General features: G+C 39.6%; 2 protein-coding genes across 2 annotated transcripts; one reads left to right on the top strand and one right to left on the bottom strand.

The window, feature by feature from the left end:
• The first annotated feature begins 826 nt into the window (after nucleotides 1-826).
• Nucleotides 827-2,937, top strand: zgc:153913 (carboxypeptidase N subunit 2). The gene is made up of 2 exons (XM_042498227.1): nucleotides 827-982; nucleotides 1,096-2,937. The coding sequence occupies exon 2, from the start codon at nucleotides 1,102-1,104 to the stop codon at nucleotides 2,665-2,667; it is 1,566 nt and encodes a 521-aa protein (XP_042354161.1). The 5' UTR covers nucleotides 827-982; nucleotides 1,096-1,101; the 3' UTR covers nucleotides 2,668-2,937.
• Nucleotides 2,938-12,046: 9,109 nt separating this feature from the next.
• On the bottom strand, nucleotides 12,047-14,329 carry LOC121951756 (transcription factor HES-1-B-like). Its single transcript, XM_042498211.1, has 4 exons — nucleotides 14,042-14,329; nucleotides 13,859-13,954; nucleotides 13,689-13,776; nucleotides 12,047-12,714 (listed from the first exon to the last, which is right to left on the bottom strand). Exons 1-4 carry the CDS (start codon nucleotides 14,147-14,149, stop codon nucleotides 12,263-12,265), a joined length of 744 nt encoding a protein of 247 aa, XP_042354145.1. The 5' UTR covers nucleotides 14,150-14,329; the 3' UTR covers nucleotides 12,047-12,262.
• Nucleotides 14,330-17,190: the final 2,861 nt, after the last annotated feature.

Genomic DNA, 17,190 nt, shown 5'->3' with positions numbered 1-17,190 from the left:
GTCAAGTGAAAATTTAAATAAATAAATAAAAATAGCTCCCTGAGGTTTTTATCAAATTAAAAGTTCCTCCCACTTTCTTTGCCCTTTTCCAATTTTATTGGCAATCATTCAAATAAAACGTAGATACAGATAATTGGCAAAATGGCAAATATTGGCTCCAATAATCGTCCACGCCAATAATCTGTCAACCCCTTTACCTTAGCTTTCCTTTAGAGCAGTTTAGCTTATTTCAACATAACAAACTAAAATGAACCTTCCCTTTAAGTTAAAATGCAAACACCATATAGCATAAAAGGCTTCTAAATGAAATGATCAAACACCACACAGGAAATAGGATTAAAGAAGCATTCCATTATTATGCAGGGAAATGTAAAATAAAATAAATGTGAAGTTAGAAAAAAAATGGTGTAATGTACCCTTTAACTCAAATAAACATGCCTTTCACAAATGTAAATGCACTTCAGACACTTGAAGATGAAATGAAACACATCATCATGTTTTCACCTTGTTTTGCATACATGAAATGGCTTTTTGTCTGTTATAATCATTATCATCTCTTCTTATTTATACAGATGTTATTTGTTAGACATGGTAGTGGTTGTGATAGCTGTTTCTCGACATGAAAAACGAATGACTGGAAAGTGTGATGAAAGTACATTTTCTCTGGGCTCTATTTGTTTTGTTTTGGTAAATAGTGACTCATCTCTGACACATATGCTGAAACTAACATTTAAAAAACTCTACTGTACTCTACTGTTTTGTTGTTTAACATAGCAAAAACTAAAAGTCCGTTTTTTTCTGCTCTTAGAGATAATTTGCACTTTTTTTGTCGTAAGCAAATGAAAAAATGGCAGGAGCCAGCTGCTGACCAAAGGTTTTGTCTTGCCTAATTCAGACTTGTTGTCGTTTGCACTTTGTGTCAGCTGGCTTGTAGATCCACAAGGAGATTTGTTTCAACGCGCCAGATCGCTGTGACACAGAGGTATGTTGGTTTCATTTATTTAAATATAAAAATACTATCTCACCTACAAATACGCACATGCATTTCTGATCAACTTTAGTTAGTTCATAGAGGCTCTCCTTGTGTTTTGACAGTGAAAAATGGACAAAGAATTGAGCCTGACTCTGCTCCTGCTGCTGCTTCTCTGTCACAAAGGCACCTCACTGCCGCAAACCTCTTGTCCACACACGTGCCAGTGTTTCAATTCATTCCAGATACTGTGTGCTGATGAACGGATGTCATCTTTACCCAGGAACTTGTCCAGGCAGGTCAAGGACTTAATAGTAATAAAGTCAGCCGTGGCCTACCTGTTCCCCGACACTTTAGAGGAGAGCCCCCAACTCACCAAGCTTGTCTTCCTGAGTAATGCACTGCGAAGTATTCACTCTCAGTCTTTTCAGCATCTGACTGAGCTGCAGGAGTTGGAAATCAGTGGGAACCCCTGGTTGGAACATTTATTTTTGGGGACTTTTTCACAGCAGAGAAACTTGACCAAACTGCTGCTTAACTTCAACAGGTTGAAAACAGTTCTTCCTGGCATGTTTGACTCTCTTAAAGAGCTCGAAACTCTGCATATGAAGGGCAACCTCATATCGGATCTGCCTGAATTTCTTTTCCTGAACCTCCACAATCTGCGGGTCCTGGATTTGTCCATAAATAAGCTTGAAGATATAAAAAGGAAAACTTTCTCTGGTCTGGCACGACTAGAGATCCTGAAAATTAACAACAATCTCATCAGCAATCTTACTTCTGACTTGTTCCACAATATGTCTCAGCTGGTAGAGCTTCACCTCGAGGGGAATAAGATTTCGGAGCTTGCCAACGATATCTTCTTTGTTTTTACCAAACTGAAGGTGCTGAACCTGCGCGGAAACCTTCTTACAACCTTCAGTGATAAAGTTTTTGGATTCAGCGCCCCAAATTTAAAGGAGTTGAACCTTAAATGCAACAGATTGACTGAGCTGTCCTCTCTGAGCAGTTTGACGTCTCTTACCGACCTTATCGTGTCCTCTAACCAGCTCTCTGACCTCCGTGAGGACGTTTTTAGAAATGTTACAACCCTGGAGAATCTGGACCTGTCTGAAAATCAGCTCACCCTGCTGCCTGAAGGGATCTTTCATGATCTAGTTAGCATCAAGGCGATCCACCTACACAAAAACAATCTGAGCAAGGTGGACGCCAAACTGTTTGAGGACCAGGTGCTCATACAGCAGCTCTACCTGTCGGACAACCAGCTGGAAAGTCTCCCATATGGCCTTTTTGAACCTTTTCTCATCCAGCACACAGTGAGGCTGCATGGGAATCCCTGGAAATGTGACTGCCACATGTGGTATCTGCACGACTGGGTGCTAAGAAACAGCCAAGAAGTGGAGATGCTTGACAGGATGCAATGCTCAAGTCCCAGCTTTTTGAGAAGACGGGCGATCATCTCCATCAACAAGGACCAGCTGGTGTGTGAGGTGTCTAAATATGATGTGCCTGATGTCGGCGGCTGTAGCCTACAAGCTTCCGGTGACACTGTGATCATGAATTGTAAAGTGGATAGATGCTCTCCACTGACAGTGAAGGTTCAGTTTCAGGAGGATAACGGCAGAATGATCGAGCATTTTTTGCAAAAAGAGCCTGAATGTAGCAATGAGACGATGTTTGAGATCCCTGAAGAGTAGTTGTTCCTCTTAATCAGACTTTGTTCTCTGTGCAAATACGTCGTCATGCATTCAGTCTTTCTTCATAAAAAGAGTGACATAATATGTTTGGACTGTCACAGTCAATACTGTAAACAAACCTCCAACGCAGCAGCTGATAACCAGCATACATGCTGCTGAATGATAAGAGGGGTGGGTGAACCTTTTTCTTGTAAAGTTCAAAGTTCAACCCATTACATTTAAATATGACTGCTAAAAGGAACTGTGATTAAAATGTTTATCATCAGCTAACATGTTGAATTTCTGCTACATGTTTCTGGCTCCCTTGTTTATGTACAATGTATTATCAAAACAATCATCAGGACAACAAGAACAGAGTATAGGAATGACGCAATATGTACTTTTTTCAGGTATATTATGTATTTTGTCCTTTTCGGCAAGTTCCGGAAAACAACTGCCAAAATATAAAATATCAATTAAAATGTATGATTTGCTTCTTCAGGCAATTTGTTTAATTTACAACATTTACAACACTCTGAAAATGAGGGAAGAAGTCTGTCGTTCTAAGGCTGTGCTGTAGAAGTTACTTAGATCCATTACTTAAAGGTGCTGTATGTAACTCTGGAGAAAGATATTTGCTTGTTGACTCTAATTCCCAGGTTATCAAATATCACTGTCAGTATTAAATGACCTGGCAGTGACTCTCAGTCATCAGTTATTTTTCTCCAGAGTTATATACAGCACTTTTAAACAAAAAGCTTTCAGAACCAGATGTTGGCAAACTTTTCAAACGTGTTTATGTTGACAAAACTTTAAAAAAAAACTATTTTTTACAAAACACTGGAAAATTTCCTGCCATGTTTGTTGCAACCAAACTCAGTATTTTTGAAAAAAAGGTGGGGATATTTCCAGCCAAGTTTGTTGCAACACAACAGGATATACTTTCATTTTCAGCTGTGTTTATGTTGACAAATCCAGGTATATTTTAACAAGACACTGGGACATATGCCTGGACATATTCCTGATATGTTTGTGGTGACCAAACTGGGATTTAAAGACGTCTGGACATTTCCTTCCTTTTTTTTCCCCGTTACAGGGGTTCTTATTCGGGAGTTTTTCCTTGGGTGATGTGAGGGTCTAAGGGCAGAGGGATGCCATACACTGTAAAGCCCTCTGAGGCAAACCATGTTTTGTGATAATGGGCTCTATAAATAAAATTGACTTGACTTGACTTGACTTGACATTTCCAGCGATACATCATATGAGCTCAACAACGCTTTTATATGTAAAATCGTGATCTATAAAGTAATCTGTTGATATTGTTGTCATTCATGTGTAGTGCAGTAAAATGTACAATATCTCCCTCTGGAGTAGAAGTATAAAGTAGTATAAAAAAGGAATACTAGTACCTCAAAACTGTACTTGTAGAGATTTTTAAGTAAATATTTTTAGGTACACTTCATCACTGCCTTGGCGCACATATATATTTATATTTTACACAGGACTGTAGTGGTGAACCATCCTGTCATCTAGGGATTTCAAAAGTTGATGGAGAGTAGCCAGTCCTGCTCTGATCACTCCACTGCTCCTGAACACTGGGAGGGATGATGAAGAGTGAAGGAGGAGGGCAGCCTGGACACAACAAGGCACACAGATGGCTACACCTTGAATACGGCACTCTAACCCGGGGTTAATAAGGGTCAAAGGCCGGGAGGTCGATTGGGTCCTCGGTCTGAGTTGAATGACATCACAATTCACATGACAAAAACAGTGGTGGCCATCTTACTTCCAAAGTTTGGAGGGATGGCATTTAGTTGGAGGTAATCCTCACTTGAGAAAAACTATAGTATAAATAGGACATTCAACATTTTCAAGTACAGGGTTGTAGCTAACCAGCAACAAGACGTGTGGAAGTCGTTAACTGCATATCATGATTCAGTGAAGGTGTCAGGGTTCATGGATAATTAAGAGCAGCTAAAAGAAGAAAATAATAGTGTCGCAGTCAAAACAAATGACACTCTCTTAGACAAAATACTGATAAAATTATTTAAAGCATTTGTGAGGTTGTCTGTTCCTGTAAAATACTGATTTTAAATTATTTGAGCCACTGCTATGTACTAATTATATTGTGACATGAGGTTTAAAGTAGTTTTTGAAGACCAGAACAACCAAGTTATTGTTTTTTGAATTTTTTAAAATTCTCAATACAGCCAAAATCACAACTGCAGAATTACACAACACAATGTAAGTTTGCATTTCACTCTCTCTGAACTTATAAAGTACATGCTGATTGCACATAGTAATTGTATAAAGTAATGACACCATCTGCATTTAGACTGGTTCCCTATTTGCCTCGATTTCACTATGCAATTCTGTCTGCCATCCACTACAATCTCCCAGGAAAATGAAGGCTTGAATTATGGAACAAAGGAAGTGTGTTAACAACAGCGCAACTAAAGCGCTTTTGTTTTCTGCGGTAGCTATCCGCAGTTACCAAAGAGTGTCAAAGTTCTTTGCAGTTATGATTCCCAGCGTTGGATTTGACAGGCAGTAACTGTGGAAAACAAGTGCGTCTTGCGTTGTTGGTAGTTGCGAGATTCAGAGGAAAGCAGAAAGTGATCCAGCTGTCTTTGTGACAGTGATGCCAACAATAACACCAAATGGAAACACTGAGGGGGAATATTTGTTTTCACCTTAAAATTTAGCCAAAAGAAAAACTTTCGGGGCATTTATGATAAGAAAGCATTCAGGATATTCTGTATTAGCTAATATTCAATAAATGTTGAAAAACAAAGATTTATGTTTATGGCTGCACAGTTAACACACTTTTTTCTCTTTTTAGTTAAGATTATGGTTGATTTATTTAGTATATGTGGAGAATTTTGGCATCACCAGCAGAATGAAACTAAAGGTCTACTGGTTTGAGCGACGGCAACATATTTGTGAAGATGAAACCGGGGTCTAAATGCAGTCCTGAGGCACAGTGAAAAGCAGCTCTGAACCCCCACTGGTCAAATCCCATCTCTCTGTCCTGCTTAGCGCCGGACACCACGCTCTGCACAGCAGCTCTTCAGATGGGAGAGGAAAGAACCAGAGGGGTGGAGACATTATCTCGTGAGACACACAATGTCCAAAACAACACAAAACACTGGGGGGTTTCCCACAGAGTTTAGACTGGCCTGCAAAGAGGGAGGTGGCGAGGGCAGGGCAGTGTCCTCGGGACAAAGAGTAGAGGTCATCTCAGACTCAGTGCCCGGGGCGAGAATTCAAGAGGAGAGGTTTTGATCCGAAAATGTAAATTAATCTCAGATCAGGTTGCTGTTTATGCTGCATGTCATCAGCTTTATCATTAATAATATACTGTATTAACAACACAAGGCATATCTTTCAGTCTTGACAAAAATTACAGAAATTATTGGAACATATACTTTGATTATTATTCTTTTTTTTCCTTTTTTTCAGCTTCGTTTAAATGAGTTCAGTCAGTCGTGAAATGATAACCAGCACCAGTTGTTATAATGAGGGCAGGTGCCTATTAGATCCTCTCTCTCAGCCTTTGAGATTGTGATACACATCCTCCATGACACGATGACCTAAACATTTCAAGGACACAAATAGGCCATTTTGCACACTCAAAATGTGAGCCTTGCTTACAAACAAGGGTCAATATTTACCCCTCAGTGCACCCAGACCCCTGGGTGGAGGCTAAATTGGTGTTGGTGACCAAATTAAGAACAGCTGACCTGATGTGGGTGTTAAGTGGACGCAGATATGTCACCAGAATGGTAATCTTTTAGCATACTGGTACACTGGCTTTTGTCTTGTCCGTCCCTATTGGAGGATAACAAGAGGCTATAAGCTCCTTATCATCCCATTACAATTATGAAGCATGAATCAGGAACCATGGCCCTGTGGACCCTGCTCTTATACATCTATACTTGTTTTGTGTCCACCTCTACAGATAGAGTGCTTTTATTATGCATGCATGCAGCCCGTCATTGTATATTGAAGAGTCACAAACAAAACCCAGCAGCGTGTTGCTGCAAAACAATAGAAAAAAATGCCCCCAACACTCCAATATCCAGCAGCAGAAATAATTTCTGAAGAGGCTGTTGTTTCACAAAGGAACGACAAAACGTTGCCTGAGTGCACTCTACACATTATGGTTTAGTAAAAGCACAACTAAGCAGCATCACTTGTGTAAAAACAGTACCATCAGGTCCAGATTTGTCCCCAAAATCATCAGTTGTTGGATTTGGGCCCACATATTTTGCAGCTGTTTTCCAAAGGAAAGTGGTTGAAAATGTTCAAGACAAGAACAAACACCAGCCAAAGAGATTTCTATAACCTGGCAACATAAAAGGTGTTTTGGAGGTGCAGTGTGTAGGATTTGGGGTAACTATCACACACCCATACACACACACACACACACACACACACACACACACACACACACACACACACGCACGCACTGTGCTGTGATGTTACTGTTTCAGGTTTGTGCATGGGTTACAGTCTGTTGGAAACACCTGTAGTTTATACAGGATTTACACAGTAAGACAATGATCATAGGCTGCAGCCTGTGATCACAACCTGAATGACAACACTTGTAGATATCATCTGTCATACAATATTTACACAACATATTTGCAACAATGCTTTCCTTGGCTAGCAGCAACAATATCAGTGCATTATAGCCTACAGTGTGTATTATCTGAGGAAATTAGGTTACACCATAATATGTGAATCATGTGAGAGAAAGCCTACCTTATGCAATGGTCTTCTTTCTGGCCTTTCTCCTTAAAAACTCCTCCACTGCATCATTAAAGTCAATGTCACTCTGCAGCAGGAGCATCTCCTCCCCTCTGGAGTCCAAGTAGGCACAGCTGCAGCTGGAGCAGCTACTTGACTCGCCCACAATCAGTCCACCATCATTAAACACAACACTTTTGTTTTTGCTCCCATTTTTTCACAGGTTTATGTTAAATATCTAAGATTGTTAATGCGCTCAAGATATATTTTCCTCAAACTCTGGTCACAAATTTGCTAACATCCATGTCAATGAGCACTCTTCTTTTGCAAGATAGTCCCTCCACCTGACAGGTGTGGCATATCAAGGTGCTGATTAAACAGTATCATCACTACACTTGTGTTTTGGGACGGTCACAGTGCCACTCTGAAATGTGCACTTTTATCACATAACTCAATGTCAGAGATGCTGCAAGTTGATGCTGATTGGATTCACCCCTGAATTCACACAAACAAATTTGGCGATGGCTAACTGCAGTGAAATGAGCAAATGAGCAACAGCTCTGGTGGACATTCCTGCACGCGCCCCCAGAACTTGTGTCATCTGTGGCATTGTGTTGTGTGATATAACTGCACATTTCAGGGCGGCCTTTTACAGTGAGCAGCCTCAGGCACAACTGGTTTAGCAATGACGCTGTTTAATCAACACCTTGATATGCCACACCTGTCAGGATTATCTTGGAAAGGAGAAGTGCTCACTAACACTCTGCAACCAAAGTTTAAAAGAAAGAAATCTACTGAGTGCATTAAAAAAAAGCATCCTAAACTTAAACCTGTGAAAAGTGGAAGGAAAAACAAAACTGTTGTGTTTAAATTTTTGTTTGGTGTCTAAGCTGACTTTGTCATGAGGAGGTCGAGGGGATGGTGGATGGAGTGTCACCATGGCAAGATGCAGACCACTGAGACCAACAAATAAAAAAATAAACCATTTGTTTTTATACCAAGTCATTGCTGTTTCCAGAGGCATTTAGGCCTTAAATATGGGTGTTATTTAGCGAACCGTTGTTATAGTAGCAGTGATAGTGCTACATAAACAGTTGCTTTATTATGGTACAAAAAGCAATTGTTTTTAACCCCAAAATCACTTCTTTTTCAGTGGGGATTGTGCCCCTAAAACTGGGTATTTTAATCCAATATACAGTGGTGTGCAAAAGTCTGAGGCTACATTTATCTTTGTTATTTCAGCAAGGTTATAATGATCAGACATATTTATTTTTCAATAGTCTCTTCACTAAAAATACAACCAAATTATATGGGAAATATGCATACAGTATTAGAAATGCAAATATTTCAGAATAAAACAACTTCAACAGGCTAAAGTTGCAAATATTTTGTGTGACCACAGTTTCCACTTCCTTTCCAGTGTCTTCAACTCTCTCAGGCAGACAATATGAGATTTATGGTACTAAATTTCTGGTGTATTTACACCAGGTTGCATGCAAGACATGTCCAAAGCTCAATATTGTTTGTTCACGTTCCCTTTTGTTATGGTTGTACAATTCCATATTTCATACTAAATATTGACTTCAGTCTAAAGAAGCCATTCTGTTCTCACTTTTTTGGCGTTTTAATGCATTGCACAATTCCTCTGTATTCTCTGTTTGTATTTTAATAAAGAGACTGAGAAATAAATATATAAATATCCTCATCAGAACTTTTCTAAAACAACATCTGTGGTGTCCTGAGATTTTTGCACAGTGCTGTATGATGTTTACTAATCATAACAAAGTGTTTTTGTTCCGAAACATAATCATATATTAACCACATTATTGTTGAAATATAAAGTTCATTGTATCTGCTCCATAACATCATGCAATTATAACGTATCACTCATTTGCAGTAATGTAATGCCAACATGTTTTCTCTTGATTGTGTTGCTGTATTATGGGGTGCCTCACTTTTAAAGGACACCTGCAGTGAAAGTGTATCTTGATGGTCTTCTTCATGGGCCTTCATGGGCAGAGAACCTCCACTCCCCCTCCCGACACTCAACACAACGTCCCCTTTGAAGATGCGATGACTTGTGATGTAGAACCAGACTTACTTGGTTTTAATGGTCCTACAAACATCACACTGTGTGGGTTCTTAGTAATAAATTTTCCACTTCCAGTGTTATCGTGTCACACTGATACTATATCCCCCTCCCGGAAGCTCCACTTCCTCCAGTATGTTTTTCCAAAAACAACCAGCTAAATCAAAAAGGGATGAATTGGAGTGAAGAGACAAAGAGCATTGTTCATTGACCATTGATATTGAATGCATAATGTATTCATTAGCCTTGATGTGAACCGCGGCGGACTACTTCGACCCCCATCAAGTACCATAACAACCTTAAGAACAATACTACACCAATTCAGCCACAGAGGCGGAGGCAGCGAGGGTTTCCGGTGAGCGTCAGGGGGGAGAAAATCTCTGCAAGCAGGGAACCTGTCACTGCTATCAATGTTTGTGAGGGGAGGCCATCAATCATGGAGCATGGCGAAGGGGCAGGCCCTGTGCTCCGTGTTTACTGCTCTCTGCTTTATGTTTGGGAAAATACTGCGTCAAACTGGGTTTTGATTGGGAAGAGAGAGGGGACAACAAAGACCAAAGATGGAGACCAACACCATTAAACAGAGCACATTTCTTCAAAAGTGGCCAACATCTAATTAAGCACGTCCATCCAAACCACTCCAGCTTCTCCATCACGTATAGGTGCAGACAGGAGCGCCCTATCAGCACTTCACAGCTCCTTTTCTGAAGAGCAGCCTGGCCTGAGGAGTTCTCAAAGAGCCTTTAAGACCAGGACCTTTGGGAGCGGGCAACAAAAAGACTTCTTTAGCACGGTGAAAGTGACAGCATGGTCCTCTCCCCCCTCCTGGCCATTAAACCTCTTCCTGGATAAACAAGGGGAAGGCCCTTTATGAAGATGGAGAGGGTCACAAAGAGAGGAGCCATTGAGCCACTGAGGGGCCCGTCTTTGTTTTTGTGTTCAGGGTCTTCTCAAAGGATACTCTGATAGGAGGGGGAGCTCTTAGTTTTGTCTTTTAGTCCTCTTTACTGCCAGTCTTCTCTCAGCTGTGCCAAAACAGAGATGTAAACTTAATTGACTGTATCATTTGCACAAAGCAACACGTTTTAATAACTTTTAGATGATTTGATTAACATTTACATTGATTTCTGTGTTGCAATGCAGAATTCAAAACTATTTTTTTAGCATTTGCTCCATAGTGCTTTTTTATGTTTGTTTTGTTTTGTTTGTATTTCTCTGTGACCTTAAAGGATCCGGAAAGGTTGATGAGTGTCAGGTGGCCTTCTAGGATCAGGGAACCGGAGTGCTGAAACTGCAGTTTTAAAATTTTAGTTAGGCGAGGTTAGGTGTGTTTTAGGTGGTTTTCTTGTCAGTGTATTTCATCTATGGGTCATCAAATGCGTAACAGCAAAAGTTTGTTTTTGGTTCATAGTGCTAGACCGACATGCACAAATTTGTGTGCAAGTTTTGTGCATGCTTACATATGTTTTTTATACACCTCATTTTGTTGTGCTGATGCACAGATGTTTATGTTTCCTACAAATCACGAAATAAGCAATATTTTTTAAAAAAGTGCTAAATTTCTTTCTGTTATGAACTAAAACCTTAAATTCCATGAATATCAGATTTGGGAACGGGTCATTGAGTGCGTATGTTTGCCTCTGGAGGTGCCACCGTTTGATGCTGTCAAAGGGAGGCCCTGTTTTCTGGTGATGGGCTGCCAGGTCCTGTTGATGGGTTGCCAGATTTAGGGCAACATGCTGTTGGAGCTACGTTGTCTTCGGAGTGTGAATGAGGGGCACCTGTGACCTCTGGCCACACTCTGCTTGTGGCCTGCTGTGTGAGCACCACGCTCGGGACACACGCTGGGACTGTCAGCTCTTCAACTGTCTACTAAATGGATAGCGATTGGACTGGCTCTGCAGGGCTGATGAACTATTGTGCAAACACACACACTTATATAATCAAATCAGATTTACAATCGTCATTTGTTATCTGTCCTCTGGTGGCAGATAATGCAAAAAAAAAAACACCTAATACACTTAATCCTTGAGTGACACCAGTTTCTTCTTATCTGCTCTTCATTTAGCCTGTCTTTTTTCTCTTCTTCTGTCTCTAGCTTCATGCCCTGATCTATTTCAGCACTATTTCCCATCGTGCAGGAGCACAGTCAAGCCTGCATGTGTCAGACCCTGCTCCACCCTCCTGCCAGCCTGGCAGCACGCCTCTTGGGTTCAACATGACCTCTCAGGTTCCATACCTCATTAGGAAGGTATTTACTCTGTGCCAGAGAGCATGTTTTCCCGCCACTGTAAAGTAGATGACCAGGCGTTAACAAGGCACACAGGCTGCAGGGTATATGTATAACTAAACTGTATAAGGGGTATTAATTAAAAAGACTTTCCAAAGGTTTGAGATGAAGTTAAAGTGTAATGTATAAAGCATTTTAAAAGGCACCACGGGCTCACATGCCTCTAAAAGAACCAACACCAGCATGAAAACCTGACAGGATTTTTGTAGGCAAAGAAATGATAAAGCCATTGCAGTTAATGTTATTGTGAACATCATAAAAACATTTTATTAATCTAAAAAAATACAGTGCTTTTCAAGAGCTTGTCAAGGACTTGTTTTTGCTGTATCAAAAACAGCAAAGCAAGCAAAGAGGCCAAGAATATCTCCTAATGTTCATAAAAAAACAAATGTGTGTAAACATCCCCCTCAAGCAAGTTTTAAAAACATTTACAAAATGTACAAAAATGTATTTTATTGTCCAGAAAAATCAGCTGAGCTGATTTCCTACCACGGTCTCCACACTGAGTCTGAGGTGACCTGAGGTGCAGCAGGTGACATGTGATGGCTGTTTTGTGCACCCAGAGGCATGAGGGCCGCGCTGGGAACAAGAAAAGCAAACTGTCCATCCGGCGTCGGCACCACCTGGAAGCCACCGTACAGCTTCATCGCTTCCGGAGAGGCGTGCATCGCTGAGACACTTTTGCAGGGCACCTGCGGAGCGGAGGCGGCTGGACTCTGTGTGGCAGTCTGTCCGAGTCCCAGCACCCCTGGGTGAGGTGTGTAGAAGTTCACAGCATTGATTTGGGTCACGCAGGCTGCCAGGTGGCTGAGGAGACGAGTCCTCACATCTGTGTTCACCCCTTCGCACGTGGACAGGAAACGGGTGACCTCTCCTACACACTCGCTGAACCCGGCTCTGTATTTACCCAGGACGGATGGATCTGTGTTCACAGCAGCTGGAGAGGAAAATACAAAATACATGGATTAATATAAAGATCAGCAGAACTATGGAGGAATAGATGGATTAAATGATCAATAGATAGATTGATAGATAGATGGAGTATGGGCTATATTGTAAAGAGAATATGAGAGCAAATTATAATATAATTATTGAGAAATGTAATTTAAATTCAATTTAAATAATAATATTAATAAAATATTTAAGGCCTCCTGAAATCTAATTTTAACCCTGGTATGTATTATGATGCCAGATGGGGAAAAGAGTGTAGTGTCTTGTTTTGTTTTGTCACAAAATAGACCAAACAAACATCATCTAATGAAATTTTCAAGAAAACATTTTTTGGGGTACTTTTTGGGGTGTGTTGCCTGGAGGCAACACTGCACTATAATGTTAAGTAATGAAAAAAGAGAGTTTAAACAAGCCTCAAAAGGTTACACTGCATACCATTTGAAATGTAAAAACATTACAAAATAACTCTTTTCATAAGACTGTATGTCTGAATGTTACCTGCAGGCAACATTGTGTCATTTTGGAACAACCTATTGATATAAATGGGTCAAAGACTCTAAGCTTATCTTTTGTTTCAACATTAGGGGGGACACATACGAAAAAGGGGGTTTTGGGGTCCTTTGCCAGAAAATTTTGAGCATCACAAAGTTCATTTCAAGCATTCTGTGATATTTTTTTGCACAAACCTGTGCCTTTTCTGTATAAATTTATGGAATAAATGTCTTTAATTTAATCAAAATAAAAGTCACCTGCTACTTTCAAATTTCTATTTGGGGGGAGGCAAACGCACATGTCGAAATACTGAGTGGGACATGTCGCCTGTGTCCCCCCTGAAATCTACACCTATGGTGGGCAATAAATCTCATAGACTGCTGGAACATGTTTACCATCTAAAGTTAGCCATCCGAGAATTAATGCACACACATCAACCTGTTCAGTCCAGAAAAGATAGCTCCATACCAGTCATCTGAAGTCGCTGCAGGTTCCTGAGGTGCTTCACGGTCATCTCGAGGATGTCAGCTTTCTCCAGTTTGGAGTGTCTGGAGCTCTAAATGGACAAAAACAGACGATTTGTTTCAAATTTGCTCATTTGGTGGCTAATTTCATTCTGTTTGAGTAAAGATTCTTACATCTTTCTTGAGCGCGTCCAGGATGAGGGTCTTCAGCTGGCCCAGACTCTCATTGATGCGCGCGCGTCTCCGCTTTTCCATGATTGGTTTGGAGGACTTGAAATAGAAAAAAAAAATGTTAATATGACAGTTTCGAAATGCAATAACTGTAGATAATATTAGCCAAACAAACACGTCAGATACCTTTCTGTTCTCCGTCAGAGTCCGGGGTTTTTCTGGTGTGCAGTCGCCACTGGCCGGTGTGGCAGCCACCGCGGGTGGAGATGTTCTCTCTAAAGTACCAGCGGGCATCTTCGGGTTTTTAATTAAAAAATCCAAATAAAACTTTATAAAAACAGAAAAGTGCACAACAACAACAACAACAACAACAAAAAGTCAGTCCTGAGCGAAGTGAGTCCCGCCTTCTGCTGGCACACCACGGAGCAGTTTACCGATGACAAATGTCACAAGTGACTTCTGTCTCCTCGCCAAGCTGACGTCCACTCCACTCCTGTTTCCAGCGCCTCGGGGTTTATTTATAGAGCTCGAGCCTGCACGCGAGCGGCTCGTGTGCGAGTTCCCCGAGTTTCATCGGTCCGTCCAATGAGCGCGCGGGACACGGTGCCGGAGAGGCGGCGGGCTCGTGCGACAAGGAGCTCCCATTGGCTACCTGTCAGGATGCTGAGACTGTTTTACAAAGCGAAGTTAGTCTGCAGATAAAGTGAGGAGAGCTGCGGCAGGTCAGCTGTGTTCATTTACCCAAGAGATCACCTGCTGCAGCTGAGAATGGCTGCTGGAAATATTAAAGTTCATTCATTTCAGCTGAAACAAATATGCTTTTATGTAGCCTACACTTGTTTTATTTTGCTTGAAAGGGAAGTTTTTTAAAAAATCTATCAATAAAATATTTTGCCACACAAAAATACAAATTACAGAACGTGTTTTTTCCCAACTCATTATACTACTTTTAAACTGATTTTATTATTTATTATTATTATTATTATTATTATTATTATTATTATTATTATTATTATTATTATTATTATTATTATTATGGACTATTTTTTTTGTTCAGTATGATCAACATGGTCATTATTTCCTATAGTAAATTATTGTTTACTCATCAACTTGAAGTTAATCGATTGATTTTGGGCATGGTATCTCTGTACAATAAACTGACAAATTGAGGTATGTTAAAAAAGTTTTGTTTTTTATTTTAAATTAGGTTATGTAGGCCCTAACTTTTTCTTAAAAACTACTCAATACAGACATATTTTTAATATATTTGCAGCCCATCAGTTTCTTGTTTTTTTAAATAAACCTAAAGCTACAGTGATCAGAGAAGCTGTTTCACATGTATTTTTAAAATAACTTTTATTCTGTTGATTAAAAGTTGATTAAGGATTTTTGAAAACTAACGCCGATGAGGTTATCCAAAGAGTAAAACTCTGATAGATGTGAGGTTAATAATATGGTTTAACACCCTGATAGTTTGGTTAAAGTGAAGACTGCTGTCTCTGCAACAGGATATATTTTATTTTTCCCCCACAATATTTAAATTTATATTAATATTATTTAAAAATGTCTTAGAGAACTTATTCCAATTGTGCAGGTTCTTTATCTGTGTGTGTTCGTATGTGTGTGTTTGTGTTTTTCGGGGGTCACCGAGTGTTTCAGACTTTGAGGTGAGGACCTGATCCTCTGACACACTCCAGGCCTGATGTGCAGTGAAGAAGAAAATCTCTGACACACTCAGCTGTCCTCTCGCTGTCATGAACTCTGACACCTCCTGTCTGTTATCACAGGCTGGCAACAGGAAATAAAGCTAAAGAGTTATTTCAAACCACCTGAAGACCATTAATAATTCAATTAATTTATATCTATGTATATATGAGAATTGTTTATGTCGAAAATATTAATGGTGACTACATTTGTTTAGTGAAACTCAGAACCTAAATTTGCTTGTAAAGTTTTTTCTTTTATAAGAAACGACTGACTTGAGTTATAGACTTTTATAAAAGCAATTTAATCCGCTATATTTTTCCAACAATAAAGTCACTGCTTTAGTTAAAACTTTTAGAATAGCCTATCATTAATTATGCTACAAAGACAGATTAACAGTGCATATTCTCTGGGATAGAGTTCAGCATTATATAGAGATTCTGATAGATAAGATGATTGTGTATTATTAAGACGTATATTATTATTGTTGTTTTCTTTATGTCTTAAGGTGACCATGGCACAGTTTCAACTCTGATTTAATGCTTTTTTTATTCCATTTTGTTACTGTAAAAAAAAAAAAAAGCCTCTGCATTTTTCACATTTCTGAGTTGCTATTGTATTGCATGACAGTGGTTGAGTGTACAGAATCATATGCAAATATTATTAAGAGCCCACTATTGTTAAATCCAAATAGTTTTTTTTTATGTTGTGTTATGTTGTTTTCCCGGTCTAAATTCAAAAATAAACCCTCTTTTAATGGCTTGTAAATGTATGTACTGAAAAGGCTTTTTATGGTTGTTAAATTCAAGGATTTGCTTTTTTCATCAAACACCAAAATTTAGAAAATATTTTCCAAGGATACTGGATTTGTTGTGATAGAAGGAATGAAACTCTTAAAACGAGGCTGCTTTCTGTTCATTTGCGAAATTGTGGAATTTTTTAAAACAAACATTGAGGATGCATGCAGATAGTACGACTTTTCCTTGTTTTTATCTCTTATCCCCCGGTTTGTACATTTTAAAGCTTTTTATTCTGATTTGAAGACCATTGTTTAGCTGTTTACAGTATAAAATAAACTACAAAATAATAATTAGTTGTAGAAGTGTACTGAGTGAATGTAAAAAAACAGGACGTGTGCTACTTGTTTCACTGATATATTTATTGACAGACGTCTCTGTCTGGTCCAGGTTTATCAGTGGATGCCTCTATCCTCCCTGATAGACTTCAAACACTCTCTGTTAAGCTCCTAAATCCTCAGAGGTGAAATGACCCCAAAAGCCAGGTCAGTGTTTGTATACGCAGCTTCCTCTCTCTTCCTCTCTGTGTGTGAGTGAGACACTTTCAAGCACCACCAGCTTCTTGAGTCAATATCAAATTAAGTCAAATTCAGTCAAGTCAAACCTGCTGCTAAAATGGATCTAACCTGTTACATAACTAAATATGACATTAGTCAAAGTTAAAGTTAAGTGACCATCAGTGTAGATATTTTCCCTTATTATAATAACTCATAACTGATCCTTAACTGAAAGAGTTACATTAACGTTTCTTTGGACTAATGGAGACAACAAGTTTTGAAACTGTTCAAGGCGGCAGCAGCCGAAAGAGCACCAAAGAGGTTGCAGTTGAACCAA

This window comes from Plectropomus leopardus, chromosome 12 (genome assembly GCF_008729295.1).
Source record: "Plectropomus leopardus isolate mb chromosome 12, YSFRI_Pleo_2.0, whole genome shotgun sequence".
NCBI lineage: Eukaryota > Metazoa > Chordata > Actinopteri > Perciformes > Serranidae > Plectropomus > Plectropomus leopardus.
The sequence above is the reverse complement of the archived record's forward strand: the minus strand, read 5'-3'. Positions and strand labels throughout refer to the sequence as shown.

Coding starts and splice junctions, on each gene's coding strand:
- zgc:153913 (XM_042498227.1), top strand. CDS start 1,102: ATGGACAAAGAATTGAGCCTGACTCTGCTCCTGCTGCTGCTTCTCTGT.
- LOC121951756 (XM_042498211.1), bottom strand. CDS start 14,149: ATGCCCGCTGGTACTTTAGAGAGAACATCTCCACCCGCGGTGGCTGCC. Junction 13,777..13,858: donor TGGACGCGCTCAAGAAAGAT/GTAAGAATCTTT, acceptor TTGTCCATTTAG/AGCTCCAGACACTCCAAACT. Junction 12,715..13,688: donor GCAGCGACTTCAGATGACTG/GTATGGAGCTAT, acceptor TTTCCTCTCCAG/CTGCTGTGAACACAGATCCA.